Below are 17,994 nucleotides of genomic sequence, written 5' to 3' on the forward strand. Positions count from 1 at the left end.
TATGTTATTTGTATGTATGTCTGCCTAATTAATTATGGCACGTCTTTTTAGGAATTTTGGAATTTATTTCATTTCATTATTAAATATTTACTAGTTAAAAAAAAATAAGACTTCCATGTTTTGCAAATAAGATCTTTATTTCTAAATGTGCATCACACGTTATTCGACTTTTTATCTCTGTTAATATATCTGTTAATAATATCTATTAGCTGCAGATTCGTTCTAATAATTATTGAATTCTACCCTAACATTGTTTATAATTTGTTATCTCTGTTTTGCAAATATATAATTAATATCTGTTAGCTGCAGATTCGTTCTAATAATAACACTGGTTATAACCGCTGATTTCTTTTTCCATCATTTTTTCAGCTGCAAATTGTATTTAATTGAAAAAAAAAGTGTCGTCGCACAATTCCAAGTCTTATCACCAAAATTCAGTTGACGGACTTAACCATTAATTACGTCGTTGGTACAATTAAATTGGCAATCTTTTAAATATATAAATTTTGATAAGCCAATTGTCGTTTCTTGTTGGCATCTTAAGTAGCGATAAGATATGAAAATATTTCCCTAAAAGCCTCGATCTGTGCGTGATTTTTAATTGGAAAAGCTCCTTTTAAAGCATCGGGATGTCGACTCGGGATATGCATACTATATTCCTGCGTTTCACTTCGTTTTGGCCAAGTTGCAGCGCCTCTATCAACGCGCCCACATCATCTAGTTTGGTTGCTCTTCTCCACTGTTCGTTCGGCTCTGTTCCTGTTCTGTTCTGTTCTGTTTGTTTCTTTATCGCGCATTTACCAAGTGCCAAAGTTTTCTCGTTATAAGTTTTGTAGCCTTTGTGTGTCTCTCGCGCGAGCTCAGCGCGCTCGACTCGCAGTGCAAAACTTTCGATATTTCTTCAAAGTTTATGGGGCCGCGAGTTGGCCCCCGAAAAATAAGGCTTCGGCCTGGCAGTCGCTTGCAACACGTTCGTGCAACTTGGCAAACAAAAAAATTATATTATTTTATTGTTGTTTGGCTGGCGTGCGCTGCTGCCAACGCTCCGAGAATCAGCATAACTTTATCCTTAACACTTTTTTTTGCTGCTCCGGCTGCTCGGCCGCATTATCCTGTCGAAAGTTTGGTACGCAAATAAGTTGAAGTCTTGCCTTCCCATTTCTTCTGCCCAGCCCTGCCTGGGCCTGGGCCTGGGCCCTGCCCGACCGGAAGTCTTGTGCATTTGCCGCTCCGCTATAACTTTGGCTCCATTTGCTGCGCCATTTTGCAGGACTCGCACACCAGCACAACCAGCAGATATGAGTATGTGAGTGTGTGCGTGTGTGTGTGTGTGTGTGTGTGTGGCATAAGTGGCAGTGACAACGTCGCGTGCCCGCTCACAGATAAGCGAAAAGTATTTGCATATTCACATGCAGAGAGAACTGCAAAGTGCACTTTAAATTCTTGCAAATGAGTAGCTCAGCTCAGTGCATCCGAACGGATTTGCAAACATTTTATTAAGAATCGCGAACGTTTTCTATTGCTTTAGTTGGGCATAAGCGTGGATATTGAAATTGAACGTATATATATTAGGAATGTAATGGAGCTGAGATAGGGCTTACGTCTACAGTCGAGGCAATATTCACGACCAAGATTTTATTTCAAAATGCCGCTGCTCTGAGAGTATAGTTAAATTATAATTAATTTACTCTTTCTATACATTTCTAGCAAGTATAATTATTGTAATCTTGAAATGTTGACTAGTTAGAGAAATGAAAGTTACCTGATACTTGAAATGCTAAGGGTAAGATTAATAATTAAATAAATCTAAATAAATAGTCATTGCTACCTGTAACTATATTAAAGCAACTCGAACCAATATGCAGGCATAATCTTATATTAAAACTGAATTATAAAGTATTATTCCTTCAAGATGTTTTACAAACTTATTTGAAAATATAATTTCTAATTGAACTAGATATGTCAAAAATTGAAGACTTTAAGTCTTCCAAATAACTTTAAACTAGTTTATCACACATTTTTCTTTTCCTTCTTCTTTTTTTAATTCTTTAAAAAATTATGAACAACAAATTTTGTAATTATTTGAAAAACTACAGTTCACAATGCTTAAGGGGTTTCCAAAAATACAAGAACTGAGATCTGCTTTAGCAACAATTGTCCCTGCATTCCCAAAGTATAAATTTGTTTATTCAGTGCCCATATATGTCTGTTCAGACAAAATCAAACTAACAGTGAGTGGCGCCATATGGGAAAAGTGCTTATAGACCGAAGGCATATGGTCAACATTTTAATAAATGCATTTATTTAACGCATTATTTGCGCAACAATGTGCCATGAACACACGTTTGGCGAACAATTAATATGCAATAAAAGATAAATAGGCATAATGGTTGCAATTATTTTTCACAGTCCCACACACACACACACACACACAGACTATGGAGTGCCGGGGCGTGTGGGAAGATTTATAGGCAAAGCAGGAACTAATTTTCAAGGTCATTAGAATGCGGCAGCAACGGCAGCCATCGCATCCTTTTGTTGTTAATGTTTATGATAATGGCGACAACAATGGACTAGGCTGGGCTGTGCCATTATTATTGTTGTTGTTGTTGTTGTTGTTGTTGATGCTGCTCATGCGTAACCCATAAATACGCGGCAGTCAAAACAATTGCAGACAGATAGACAGAGGGAGGGACGGATGGAGAGCCATTGCTTAGACAATAATGCAGTGGAAAATCAACGCAATCGATAGGCAGTCGGGGCCCCACAAAATCGAAACTATTGTCCATGTGCGACGGCAACAACAACAACAACAAGGGCACTTGGAACGTGTCCTTTTCGCAGGCGTGCACCAAATGGCATAACTTCCGTTTTTGTTTTGTCAAACGTTGTGCGCTGTCCATTTCTGGAAATTACGGAAATTATCAATAAATATACGAGCGAGGCGCACGGCCCAAGCTCCCAAAAAATACAAAGCTCTCTGGCGTTCGCTAACAATTTATGCCCGAACCAATAATATTCCTTTTTATTTGGCTTTGATTTTTATGCAACTTGTTGTTGCTGCTGCTGCTGCTGCTGTTGTTGTTGCTATTATTGTTGCTGTTGCGGAAGCATCATTATCATAAATTATCATTTTGGAGGAATTGCATCCGGTTGTGCCGCAATCGGCCTACAACTATGGCAACAACATTTCCATTGCCATTGCATTGCCTTCATATCCTGTGTGCATTTCGTTGTTATCCTGCAAGAGCATGTACTCGTATTGTCAGGGCCATACACATAGTATATATTTCAACACCCAAACATTTATTTTCTATCCTAATTTATGACCAACCAGCACAAAAAGTATCAAACATCCCACGCAATTTTTCGTATTGTTTGCGCAAAATTTTCGTACAAATTGTGAACAACTTTTCATTAGTTCAATACTTTGAATAATTCTAAGCAACATCGGTGTTGACATTCTATATTTCGTATGATTTTTGTGTAGGCTTGGCAACGTGATAAACTTTAACTCTTTGAATTAGCGAATAATTTGAATTGATCAAAAAATTATGAATTTCAAAGATTCAACGTTACAAGAACTAAGCCGAAGAAAATTAATCCAAAGAAAACTACTTGTAATCCAAATAAAACAATTCTTTAAAAATCAAAAATAAGGAAATAAATAAGAATAATTGAAAATTCCTCAAACAGTTAACAGTTAACAGTTTGTGTTCATCATAAGTTTTTTCAAATATGGATTAACTTTAGTCGGCTCAGTATACAAAACATCTTTAGTTTTTACTCAAACCGGCGATAACCAAAACACCCAGATCTTTGTAGGTAAAGGAATGCAGCATATAGTAGTATCAACAAATTATCCAAATCGGTTACTTTAAAATACTTACATGTATACACGTATATATATTAAAAAATATCTTACAAGTATATTAATAATCTACACCCACATACAATCAAGCCAACGCGACACCACAATTCTCAATGTAATTGAATAATCTTGAACGGCTTCTCGCTTTCTAGTGCAGCCTTCGATTTCGATTTTGAGAGTCACGTATCGGCAGCTGGCATCGCCCGTGATTCACATGATTCAGTCCAAGAGCGAGACGTGATTGAGGTCGTCCCGCCGGACAATACATACGAGTATGACGATGCCTTTGTCCCAGTCATTTGGCGATTCATTTGGCGCTGTTTGCCATATTTGTGTGGAGCAGCGGCGTTCTTGGTCCACAGTTGTTTTTTTTCTTTGCAAAGCCTTGCATGCCATCACGTTAATCACGTTCGTCCAAGTGGTGAAAATCTGTTGAGTCATATCATAAGTACTAATTACATTTAGGATAAAGATATTTAGAAATGGGAAATACTTCGAATGCGAATCATGGATATGAAGATGGCCACCAATATAAGTACATAGTCCATATAGAGTACAAAGGCGATCAGCAAGGTATCGTCTTTTATCACAATATCGCTGCCATCGTAGGTAATTAGCACATGGGATATCATTAGGATTACCACACTGCATAGAAGCACAGCCAAAGCTGCATCCATCGTATGTTTCCAGGACTGTATTGTGTCCAGAGCAAATATCACAATGACCACAATGAATCCCAGAATGGCGATTGCGGCCAATTTGAATGGATGCGGGTAGTTCCAGTTGTTAATCAGAAACCAACATATAAATAAAACGGCTGCCCAAATCATAAAAGTCACTGCCACTACAATCATGGTAGTGATTAGTTTTGTATTCATTATGAAAGTTCCCAATCCGACAGTCATCAGACCATAGCACAATATTATGCATATCCAGTTCAGGGGCTTCTGATATTTCAATTTATGACTCATGTGTATCAGAGTTAGCACGACGAACGAGCCAAAGAAACAGACTAGCGTATAGATTATGTGCTCCTTTGTCGTATAGATCGATATCAACATCCATATCGGAATGGCGCCCAACAGAAAGTACGATGTAATTTGCAGAGTCTGCCGGATAAAGTCTTTAACATCAATGACCCCATTGTCATCATCTGGCATGATCCACTGCTTACAAATTTCAGTTTTCGATCAGTTTTTGATTTTGCAAGTAGTGGGAATTCGTTTTGAATGCGCAGTTGGTTTGAATATAACTAAAAATTTTGTTGTACACATTTTTGAGACGGAATTCTTGTTTATTTAATTTGATTTTTAAGTCAAAAGTTGTGCAGTTCTCAAACAGTTCTGGAATTGTAACGATTGATATAGAATACGGAAGATCAGCATCGAAGTATATGATAAATAATGGTATATTTTTTTGAAGATAAGTCATTAAAATTATTATTATATCATAGCTATTTAAAAACATATATTATACAAAGTAAAACAAACCATTCCCATAGCGTTTAATAATTATATTGAAACATGAGATTATATATATGACACCCAAAGTTCGGATCTCAATCCCAAAGACATGTACGGGAACTTATAGAGGAAATGATAATGAAGCAACAATTCCCATCCATTAGCTACTAAGCGGAAGAAAATTAATCCTAAAGACTTAAAGGCCACCCTGCAAAATATAGCAAATTAATTATTATTATTAATAGAAATATAATACAAGAATATAATACAAGAATTTAGCGTTTTTTGCTTAATTGTTATTGTTTTGAAAATATGTAATCCTTGGAATGTTAGTTTTTCTTTTTGATTACAAACTTATTGTTAGTTTAATACTTACCTCACCGCAAATGTTGTTTTTAGGTTTATCCAATATTCAGGCTCTTTTAGCGATAACGTTCAACCACTCGACATAATTTCGCATAGTCAGTTCCCCCTCCCCGTGGCACACATCTCTCACACCATTGTGCAGGACACATGCCAACGCAGCCGCAAAAGTGTCGACTCTACACCTCAAGTTTTGGGCCAGAAAATTGAGGCCGCATGCGTCGACAAAGTATATATGTATATATGTATATCGAGTTGAAGCCGTACAAAAAAACGCAACATAAATGAAAAATTTGTCGCTTAAGCCGGCGACCATCTCTTACACACACGCACACACACACATGCACACGTACTCACGACAAGGACACTTGAGCGGGCCCAAAGTTCTTTGAAGTTACAGAAAAACTGCGACCCATGGGCGGGCAGTTTGTCTCCAAGGAAATAAAAAGTAATAATAAAATCAATCTGCGGCTGCCGCTGCTGCTGCTCCCATTTTTATATTTTTTTTGTTGTCGTCCCTTTTTTTTAGCTGGGCCGACAAGAGGCTTTATAAAGTAAATGCCACGAGCTGAGCAGCTCAATAAAAATTGAGCCCAGACGACAAAAAAAGGACATGTTGGAAAAAGCTCCGTACGTAGATACATATATAAGCATTATAATGAAATATAAAATAAAAGCAAATCGTATGTGTATGTGTGTGTGTTTGTGTTTGTCGGTCGGAAATTAAATTGGTAAAACCAATCAAATAAATGCGCAAAAATAAAGGAAGCCACGCCTGTGCTGGCTGGCTGGCTGGCTGGCTGGCTGGCTGGCTGACTGGACATCACCTGTCGCATGTTTTGCCTCAAAATTTTTAATTGAAAAATCGCTTAATACGGCGACCGGCCATCGACGGCTTGGGGCATGATGAATTCTGCACATAATTACAAGCGATTAAAATCTGTGAAAATTTATTAAATTCCATAAATCAGCGCCTGTTCGCCCTCCCATCGTTGGCAACTCCTTTGACAATTATAAATTATGCGTCGGTTATGGCAACCGACCATCCAGGCTTGAAGGGTAAACCACAAAATGTCATCAGGGAAAGGTTGCAACCCCTCACCCAGTACACCCATCCCCCTCCCCATCCAACACCCCCCACGCAATCAGACACTCATAGTTTGCATTTGCTGCTCGATGGATGCTCGACGATAAAAATTTTCATTTCTCTGCCATGACATAATTATACGAATACTTGCAACCCTCAGGGCGAATCACACAATTATGACGTGTAGTCTCTCTTGTTCAAAATTTTCGGAATCATTCTCAACTTGACAGTGCATCGAGGCGTTCATATGACAATTGTGGCTATGCTGTTGTGGCAACCTGTTATTGCAGCTGATTTTGAGCGACCACAAATCCACAGGCCCAATTAGTTGAGTTTTTAAGAGCAAATATCAGTTTGTGATTGTTGTTTGCCAACGATTTAATTGGCTTTACAAAATTAGCATGCATTTCATGCTTCCAAAGGCTTAAGCAATAGAATTACCGAGAAATACAACGAATAAGATTGGCAGCAAAGCTCATACCATAATGAAAAAAAAATAACACACATCATAATAATATATAATTAATACTCTTTAGTATCATTTAAGTATACTCAGAGAAAAATACAAACAAGAAATCTAGACCCACTGGACCTGAATTAGTACCTTTTCCAGGTTAATTTTTATACCCTGTACCCGTAGGGTAAAAAGGGTATATTAGGTTTGTGCAAAGTATGTAACATACAGAAGGAAGCATCTCCGACCCCATAAAGTATATATATTCTTGATCAGCATGACGAGAGAAATCGATCTAGACATGTCCGTCCGTCTGTCCGTCTGTCCGTCCGTCTGGATGAACGCGAGGATCTCAGAAACTATAAAAGCTAGAATAACCAAAGTTGGCATCCAGATTCTCCTAGGTCCGAGTAAGGACGAGTTTATTTTATTTTTTGGAATTTTCCCCCCCTTCCCCCGCTACAGAATTTCGTCAATAGCGTCCACATTTCAAATGCTACCTAAACTAAACTTTGCACACATAATTGATATAAAATTGTCTACTGTTGTTCAAAATTTTATTCAATTCGGTCAATTCTAAGAAAAGTTATTAGCAAAACAAATGCTCGCCAGTACAACCCTCCAAACTGCAGCAACAAGTTCTCTCTTCTTCTTCCTCTTTTTGCTTCTGCTATGGGCGCATATAACTCAGTGACGGAAGTTTACCTGGGTACAGGGTATTACACTGTCGGGCTTGCTCGACTGTAGCGTTCTCTCTTGTTTTAAGCAGCTTTTGTATTTGAGTTCACCTGAATCGAGAACATTCTTAGTTTTAGATTTTTTCTCCGAAATATTTGAGACAACATTTTAAAGATGTCCGCGTCTTGGATTCGATTTATTATTAGAATTAAAAACAAAAGCGACAAAACTTCCATATTAACGAAACAGTTATTAAAAATGTATACTTATATAAAATATTAGGTAGCAAACAATTATCTTTTTAATTGAACATAATCAATATTATTGCCTTCAAGATTTCCCCAACAAAGAAATTTGAAGGTCTATAATATCTATAATTGTGTCACAATTGACATGAGTTTATTCATATGAGGAAAGGAGCTTATAAAGGAGAATTTTATTTATATCTAAATATTTTGTATTTGTATATATTTGTTTGTTATTTATGTCTTTTTACATAAATAAAAGCACTTGTTTTTCATAAACATTGCTTAATACGAGCAGCAGTATTTTCTTTAAATCTAAGTAAATTGCTTATTTGCGAATTTAAGAGAAATCGATGAAACAGTTCGTTGAAAAGTGCACACCTTAAGCCCCATAATGTTTGTTTGCGCCAGAGCTTAACAAAGCAAACATACACACACACACACACGCATATATTCGTACAGCATGGGCGACGTCATCAACCTGCTAATAGATCGGCGATAAAAGCGGCGAAACGTACCCTGAACACCCAGCCATAAAACACAAAAATAATCAACTTTAAATCTAACGATTTAGAATGACTTTGCCGGGAAGCAAAGCGGATTTTGCAACATATTTACAGGCAGCTTAACATTCGTGTGCGTGCAAACGAGGTTGGCTGGCAGGGTTGAGGGTTGCATTTTCGATTAAAACACAGCAACAGATAAGCTACACAATTTACATACATAAATCAAAGAGTTGCAGTGGCAAGATCCGAAGCCACCACACCACACTTGGAATACTTCCCCCCGAACTCAGACCCAAAAACAGAAACTTGACATTTCCCACTTGGTCAAACAGGCGATGTGCGATGGGCGATGGAAGACGGTCTGAAGAGGCGACAAGCAGCAACAACTTATGGCGACATCGATAGTCCAAATACGTATACATCGAGCAAGAGGAAGGGAACGGTGGAGGTGGAGAAAAACCACTCGACAAGCTGTTGGCATACATACAACTATTCTATATAGTATGTACATAGCACATGCGAGCGATGAAAGACTCTTGAAAGTATGCTACAGTTTCCAGTCTCTTCGTACACGCACCCGGCAGCTCGCTGGCCCATTTTGTCCGTCATTTATCTTCGGTGTGTGCCCCAAAAAAATAAATAAATTTATATAGAAAGGAGGAAAAAAATTAACGAGAAATGTCTACCATTCAAACTTTGTTTGTCTGCTTTTTTTATCTTTTACAATTAGATGCGTTGTTCGTTGGTTTTTTCCTCTTATTCTCCGTTTTTTCGTCCTTCTCGGTTTATTTTCCTGTTGCCGTAGATAAATGAAATTTTCGTTAGTCCCTGTTATCATGTGATTAAGGAAGGAAATTGTTTTGGACAACAAACAAACAAATAACGCACATGGGGTTTGTTGTCTACTGCAGTTATACATTTATTTCTTCCACTTTTTTTGGCTCTTGGTCTCTCGCAGCTGGCGGTCAGGTTTTATCGCCTAAGTAGCATCATTTAACTGCCTGCTGCGGTTGCTTTTTTTTGCCATTTGTTGTCTGTACAAGTTGTAATTTGTTGTGGCTTGTTTTAGCCAAATATATAGGAATTTTCGATTAAGGAACGGGAGTCACAAGTTGGAAGATACTCGTATAACTGCATAGAGTTGGGCTTAAGTTCAGCTATAAAGCTATGGGCAATTTAAATTCTTGATAAACTAGAACTTCTTTTAAGGAAATTGGTAATGATGTATGTTCTTGTCTTCATTGCATTCACTGTAAACGTAAATTAATTTTTATGGCAGCCACTGGCAAAGCGAACACACGCTCGCCAACTTATTGAGGCAAACAACTAGATTTCAATAATTGAAAACAATTGCATAACAAACAGTTTGCGCCCAAGATCTCAATGTTAATTTCCTTCGATTATGGCTTAAATAGCTTAACTAGTAATTTATCTATTAAGGTAGATAAATACTATTTACATTGATTACAGTGATGAATGAAAATAGCGGAAAACTTCCAGAACAAATGTTAAGAATATGGTTTAATGGAATAAATGGAATGATAACCATTTACTAAAATAGCAAATTTAATTTTAAAAATAAACGGAAAGTTGTTTTCAAAATAAGAAATACATATTTTTAGATTTAAAAAGTAGGTTCTCGCAACATCGAATTTTATACAGCAACATATATATATTTTTTTTTTGTTCTCTTCGAAAAATCATTTATTTATTTCTATTTACATTCTGTAGTTTTAAGCACATTTTCTTGCACACCCACAGCAAGTTAACTTCCCGCAAAATTTCATAAAAATCATTCTAATCAATTTCAATATGCAACTTCCTTTCCACATTCCTCAAAAAAATATGCGACCCGAGACCGAAAAAAGGAACAAAATCAAATTACCTCCCATAAACAAAACGAAAAGTGGGCGTTTCCGCCTGTCACAATAAATGTCCAATATCAATATGCCCACAAGGGCAAAAAAATGGAATCACATAAAATAAATAAATTTATGTACACGCTACAATAAAATAAAGACCCAATAAAAAGAGAGTCGTAAACTTATACCAAAATCAGTTGGTTGTCTGTGTTGGCAAAGGATGTGAGAGCGAAAATATTAGAAGCAGTAAAGACTGGGCCCCTATATTTAAATGAGCTGCGGCAAATGACAATGGCGAGCCTAGTAAGAAGGTCAAGATCAGAAACGATGGTCAAATAATTACGCATAATTAGACAACAAAGATTAGTTTTGTAAATGCGATAGAAATCAGAGAATATTCAACACTATTTCGGCTGCCCGCATTGAACCTGAAACACAATGTCAACTCAGTTCTGAACTATACACGGACTGCCCTCTTTCCTGCATAATGAAATAATTTTCTTCGATTTTACATTGCCTTTGATTAATATGATTTTGAATGTCATTTCGGGCTCAGCTTTAACCGCAATTAAAGCAAAAATGACAGATTGCAGCAATGACCGAATGTTCGACCCTCAGTTTATTTTTCCTTTCCTTTCTGAAAATTCTTCCCCTCATATGCATATTCGGCCTACTAATGGTATTTGCTTGACGGAATATTGGGGGTTGAAATCGTGTGCATTGGTCGGCCGCCGGCCTCTGCGTAATAAATTTAATGATTGTTAATCTTCAATAATTTGCCATGAGAAAATCCGTGGCTACTGGCAGTTGGTTATTTGTTACGGATAGTTGGGACTCTTATTTATGCCCGCTACATGCATATGCGAGGGTTCCTCAAAGACTAGTGCGCAAAATATGCATATAAGAAATGGAGAATAAAATAATAAGAATAAATAAAATTAACTATCCTACACCATAGATACAGTCTATTGATTTAATATAATTATTAAGCAACTTCAATGATTGAATTTAATTAGTGGGCTAAAGACATTACCAAATTAACTCCATCATTTCTCGACTAATCAAGGCTTGGAACACCACGTTGGCATCAGACAATGACAGCTTTTGCTGTCTACCCATTCCTCTACTAAACAGTTATATGTATTTAAAATAAATTATTAAGCAAAAAATATGTACTTTATATATTTGATTGTTGAAAGCAATCAAAAAGTAAACAATCACAAAGTAAACAAAGAAAGGACGCTAATGTTAAGACACAACTCGGCATATCTCAAAGATACGTTTGTTTTGAATTAACAAATTAATTATTTTAAGCTTTAAGCTAATTCTGCCAAACATTTTTTCTTAAAATGAACAAGTTGAAATGAAAACGGAAGTAAGTTAACAAGCCACATTTCATTGTTTTAGTTATTGAAAAATAATTTAGTATAATAAAATAATAAATTAATTTACTTTGCAACAAATTTATTCGTGAACAATTACTGTTTTAAGACAAGAAAGAAAGTGAAGCAAATTAAAATATTATTTATTATTTATTTTAAAATGAATGCAGGTACGGGGAATAAAATTGTACAGGCTCCCAACCTATTAGTAAGCCTTTAGACGAAAGGACGTAATTGTTAAGATACAACTCAGCATATCTCAAAGATTTCTCCTTCTTGTTGACATAAATAAATAAATAAATACGTTTGTTTTGAATTCAGTGAAATAATGACAACATATTCTTGCTGCCATAGAATATACTCGTTTATCGTTTGCTCTGATTTCATGTGCGTATATCTGCCATATATCAAATGTTTTATGGCAGCATTATATAATTTGTCAAACTTCGTAATTTATGCGCTAATCGACAACAGGAAAATAAAAATTTACCGCCTTAATTTGCAGAGCCCCCAGCTCTATTCGAGGGAGTAAAAATGCCCAAGCTTTTAAACTTTTGAACTCGAACGCATGCCATTTCAGTAACCTTTTACGCTGTCGTTGAGTTCCCGTCCCCCACGATCTTAGTCCTATCTGTTTGTCTGCGTGGCAGCGGAAATGGCTGCGCCAAAAAAAAGGTCTTTTGTTCTTATTGGAGCACGCGCGGGCAAATACCAATACAAATGGTGGAAAAAATGCCCCGTCGATGGCAGGCAGGGTTGCAACCACTTTTAAGTGTTGCTGTTTGGTATTTGTTTGTTTGTCTTTGGCGCAGTCGGTGAGGTTTTTTCTTAAACATGCGCACTAAACGCTAATAGTTCGTATGGAGCTCCCTTTGGGCCCCAAACAACCCCCGGTAAGACCCCAACAGCAACAACAACAACAACAACAACAACAGCGTTTAACGCGCTCCATTTTGTTTGAGAGCGACAAACTTGGCAGCATCGCTCAGTGGAATACTTTAAGTTTGACATTTACAGCTGGACTAGAGTACTAGGGGGTGGATAAGGGGGGAAACGTCCTCGCCCCAAAAGTTTTTCACGTTCACTGTGCAAGTCAAATGTTTTCCTTACTTACAGCCATAAAAATTAATTCCGCTTCATAAAAACATTCGAACATGTCAGCGCAGTGAAGAAGTTATTGAACATACTCGTATATATTCATTGCCAGGCTCGGACAGGACACGACTGGACAGGCTCTCTCGACGTTCCCGTCCCTGTTTACATCCGTTTTGTACTCAGTTTTCTTCTTTTTTTGGCTGTTCGCTTCGCAAGATTGATTCACAGCGTGACCAAAGGTCCTGTACCAAAATTATTCACGCGTCCGGCTGGACGCAATAGCGGAATGGAAAAGGGACACGTGCGTGCTCTGCGATTCCATTTTTTATGCCCACATATAGTGGTAAGGGAATGTGGAGAGCTACACGAGGACGCTCTGCGGCTTAACATTATTGGCTTTAAGAGTTGCGCGTACATTTTTTTTGGCTTGCATGTCACAAACACATTTTGTACCAATATTAAAATTGTTTAAAATATAACAATAATATATAGCTTTTTTCAAGTCTTTTCGCGCCTATCCGGAATTGACTAAAGACTATAAGTAAAGTGAATATGGAGGTAGAATTTGGTTGACTTTTCTGTTTATTTGATGAACAGACTTATGTGAGAATTCAACAAACGGAAGTTTAATTTGCCTATTATCGCGATAATTATATAATTTTGTTTTTTAATTCTCCATAATCAAATATTAATTAGACGGCAACCAACAATCTTTTCTGATTGATTTAAAAACATTTTTTAAGCCTTCTCAAACACAATCCATTTAATATCTCTTTCTATAGTTAATTATATTTATTTATATTATCGATTAGCATATTAATCTATGAAAGATGATTGAAATTGTTGTAGATTAATTAATAATAAATAATACGTAGAATTGAAATATTTTACGAGGTTTGCTAGGTTTTTTTTTTATAATAACAAATGTTAGTCTGTTATTCCAACTGCTCACATAATTTGTTTACCAATTTACATTTATAATAAAATTATTACAAATTGTGGATTATTTTTTTATCCATCGTAAATCTGGCTGAAAATTGGGCAAATAATTATTTTTGACTTATAAAATAGTTCTCATTTTACTTGGTCCCTCATTTAACGTGATTCGATCATTTAAATCTAAATAATTTAATTTTTGTTGTGCTCGGATTCTAGGTAGGCCCTCCATTCGCTACACCCATAGTTAATCCAGCTATTAAAAGAATACTTAGCTTAAAGATGGTATTTGCTAACTAATAAAGTTTCTTTTGTACAAGTATAGTTCAAATAAATAGTTTGTCTGTGAAATAATTTATTCTTAAACAAAATATGATTTCTTAAAACGACATCATGACAATGTTGTTAATTGTGCATCCTAGGCTGTTATTGAACAAATGTGTCTAGCTTTAAATTGTTCAAAGCAATTTCCAAAAAGAGCCTAGAACAACTTTAAAATATCCCACACACACAAACTACTTGCAACTTCCACCAGAAGTTGCCACAAAATCTGAAAGTCACACTCGCTCCTCTACTCGTCTATTTGCGAGTAGAACGGCACAGGAAGCGCCAAGTTTTTCAAACTTAAATTGTCAATTATTTAAATTTGTTGCAAAATTCATGTACATGAAAGCGTGTGTTTGTGTGTGTGTGTGTGTGTGTGTGTGTTTTTTTTTTTTGTATTCTTTATTTTTAGAGTGGAAAAATAACAATATAGAATAGATAGAAATAACAATAGGAGTAATAATAATAATAATAAAAGTAAAAGTAATAATAATAATGATAATATACGCAGGTCAAAGTCCAGGCGGTACGGCCGTTAGGCATTGCTTCGCCCGGCCGATCAACCCGCTTATATCGCGCTCCTGTCCCGCTCCTGTTTCCTGAGCTTGCCCATAACGGAGGCCGCAAAGTTTGCGCTCGCAGCCCACGACTCTTCGTTAGCGAGCATGTTGGCCACAAAGTTCGACGCCGTTGGGGGTGATCCGGTTGTCGCCTCCAGTCTCCTTCTGTCCGCCCCAAACCTTGGGCAATGGAAGGCTACGTGGTTAGCATCTTCCGGTATCCCTCTGCAGGCCGGGCATTCCGCACTGGAGTCGTGCCCAAATCTATGAAGATAACTTCTGAAGCAACCGTGGCCGCTCAGAAGTTGGGTCAGGTGGAAGTCGACCTTGCCATGTGTTCTGCCGATCCACGATGCTACGTTAGTTATTAGCGTGTGGGTCCACCTGCCTTTTGACGAGGCATTCCATCGCTCTTGCCACTTGCTTACCGTCGTGCGTCTAGCCGCCGCCCGCGCGTCCCTTCGAGGCCGCCCGGCAGCAAAACTGTGAAGGTAGTTCGCCTCCAGGACGAGGAGGTCGATAGGTGCCATCCCCGAGATCACCAGTACGGCATCGTCAGAAACCGTCCTGAATCCACTACAGACACGGAGAGCGCCAAGACGGTATGTAGCAGCGAGGTCGCGGATGTAGCTCCTCTTGTTCACCGCGGCAGCCCATATCGGTGCCGCGTACAGCATTATTGATTTGGTTACGCTCATAAGCAATAACCTCCGACCTTGCTTTGGGCCCCTAGTGTTGGCCATAATTCGGGCTAGCGCCCGTGTGGCCTCTGCAGCTTTATTATTCGTCTGCTCCAGATGCTCACGAAAGCACAATCTCGTATCCAATCTAACCCCAAGGTAGTTAATTGAACGTTTGGACCGCACGAGAGTACCGTCAATTGATATGTGCGCTTGCTCTACCGCCTTGCGGCTGCTGATTAGCACTGCCTCTGTTTTGCCCGCCGCTAGTTCCAGGCCCACGGTGTTCAGCCAGTCAATGATCGACCGGATGCAGCGGTTGCACGCGTCTTCCACGGTTTTGATATCCTTCGCAACGCCTACAATTGCGACGTCATCTGCGTACCCCACTAGCTCAGTACCGGGTGGGAGTTGGAGGCGGAGAATGCCGTCGTACATGACGTTCCAGAGCAGCGGCCCTAGGACCGACCCTTGGGGGACGCCAGCAACAACATTGAGGGATTTGGTGCCAGACAATGTGTGAAACCTAAGTATCCGATCGCTAAGGTAGCTTCTAATGGAGCGCACCAGGCACGTGGGTACGCCTTGATCCACCAGTGCGTTGAGAATGCATCCCCAGTCTGCCGAGTTGAATGCATTTTTGACGTCGAGGGTCACCACCAGGCAGTATTCTTTGGCACCTCCCTTCCATCTGCTACCTGATATTGCCTTCGACGCAAGATCCACCACTCTACTGATCGCGTCTATGGTGGACCTCGATTTCCGGAACCCGTACTGATTGGGGGATAGACCGATTGCTGTTTCGAGCCTCGAGCAGAGCAGTCTCTCCAGCACCTTACCGATCGAGTCCAGGAGACAAATCGGCCTGTAGGATGAGGGGTCTTCGAGTGGTTTTCCCGGTTTCGGCAGTAGAACCAGGTTCTGCACCTTCCAGCAGGCAGGGAATATGCCTTCCCTGATACACCTTCCGAACAGAGTAGCGAACGCCCCAGGGTGCATACAAAGTGCCAGTTTGAGTGCGCGGTTCGGTATAGAATCCGGGCCCGGCGCTTTGTTGAGCTGCAAGCTACGAGCAGCCAGCAGCACTTCCTCAGTGGTGACGTCGCCTAAGGCAGGCGATAACTCGTTTCTGGTAGGGATCATCGCAGGCGACTCGGGTCTCGAGGGGAATAGGGTATTAACGATTCGTGAGAGTTTCTCAGCATCCATGGGAGCATTGCGTCCGCCAGCGTAGATTCGCTTCACAATGAGCTTATATGCTTTCCCCCAGGGGTCGTGCTCGGCTGAGTCGCACATCTCGAAAAAGCATCGCCTCTTGCTTGCTGCTATCGCCCTTTTCAGAGATCGCCTAGACTCCCGATAGGCATCCTGTCTGAGGGGCGACGAGGATGTGCCGCGAGCTCTCTGCGCCATTCTTCTTGCCCTGATACAAGAGCTTCGCAGTTCCGCGATTTCGTTGGTCCACCAGTAAGCTGGTACGTGGTGGCGCCTATAGGGGCCACGTCTGTCCATGCTGGCGTCGCATGCCGCGCGGATTTGGGCCACGGCGTCCATAGCCATAACTTCTGGATCACCGGAGAGTCGGAAGCCGCTGAGGGCGCTTGCGAAGGATGCTGGACGGAAGGAATCCAGCTTGTATGCCACGTTGGCGGACGGTGGATTCAGCATGTTGCGGGAGGTTGCTCCGACTGTGATTGTGATGGCCACATGGTCGCTTGCCGTATAAGCGTCGCTAATGGACCACATGATCTGGCTGTGGAGGGAGCTACTAGCATACGACAGGTCAATTATGGATCCGCTGCCTGCCCTGCTGAATGTGTGCTGTGACCCGGTATTCAGCAGCGTCAGATCCAATACTGAGAAAGCTTCCAGTAGAGTTCGGCCTCTCGCGTTAGTGGTGTTGCTGCCCCACTCAACTGCCCATGCGTTGAAGTCTCCGCCAATAATAACACGGCTACGTCCCCTGGCGTCGTCTACCAGAGCGTCGAGGACAGAGGCGAACTCCGATAAGGAAAGGCTGGGTGGAAGGTAGCAACTATAGACCCACAGGTCAGAAACTTTGGCTCTCACGAAGAAGTTACCAGCTTTGCATTCCGAGAAAGCGGGCGCTCTAGGCTCACACAGCCATAGAGCAGCTTTGCCGGAAAGATCCACTGCCCAATTGCTGTTGCTGTATGTTCTATATGGCTCGCTGAGTAGCGCCAGACTAATATTCTGCTCGCCGATGGTCTGCAGTAGCAGGTCTTGTGCTGCGATGCAGTGGTTCAAATTGAGCTGTAAGAACCTTATCATCTTAGCAGTCTTACCGCCTCCTTGTACGCCGGACATTTAAAACTTCCTGTGGCGTGGTCCGTCGCTGGCAGGCTGTCTTTTGCGCATAATGCGCATCTCGGGCTGTTTGAGCAGTTCCTGGCTAGGTGCCCCTTTACACCACACCTGTAGCACGAGTCCTTCAGATCTTCCGCGCTGCTACACCTTGCTGCCGTAT

General features: G+C 39.8%; 1 protein-coding gene across 1 annotated transcript; it reads right to left on the bottom strand.

The window, feature by feature from the left end:
* Positions 1-3,872: 3,872 nt before the first annotated feature.
* Positions 3,873-5,111, bottom strand: LOC115626500. Its single transcript, XM_030521886.1, has 2 exons — positions 4,365-5,111; positions 3,873-4,300 (listed from the first exon to the last, which is right to left on the bottom strand). The coding sequence occupies exons 1-2, from the start codon at positions 5,029-5,031 to the stop codon at positions 4,272-4,274; spliced, it is 696 nt and encodes a 231-aa protein (XP_030377746.1). The 5' UTR covers positions 5,032-5,111; the 3' UTR covers positions 3,873-4,271.
* Between the last annotated feature and the right edge of the window lie 12,883 nt (positions 5,112-17,994).

Source organism: Scaptodrosophila lebanonensis, unplaced genomic scaffold, assembly GCF_003285725.1.
Source record: "Scaptodrosophila lebanonensis strain 11010-0011.00,11010-0021.00 unplaced genomic scaffold, SlebRS2 tig00000085-arrow-pilon, whole genome shotgun sequence".
In the NCBI taxonomy this organism is placed as follows: Eukaryota; Metazoa; Arthropoda; class Insecta; order Diptera; family Drosophilidae; genus Scaptodrosophila; species Scaptodrosophila lebanonensis.

What these genes read in the sequence shown, in the direction of transcription:
- LOC115626500 (XM_030521886.1), bottom strand. Translation starts at nt 5,031, where the DNA reads ATGCCAGATGATGACAATGGGGTCATTGATGTTAAAGACTTTATCCGG. An exon ending in ATCCATGATTCGCATTCGAA is followed by an intron (nt 4,301 to 4,364) that starts GTATTTCCCATT and finishes ATGACTCAACAG; the next exon opens with ATTTTCACCACTTGGACGAA.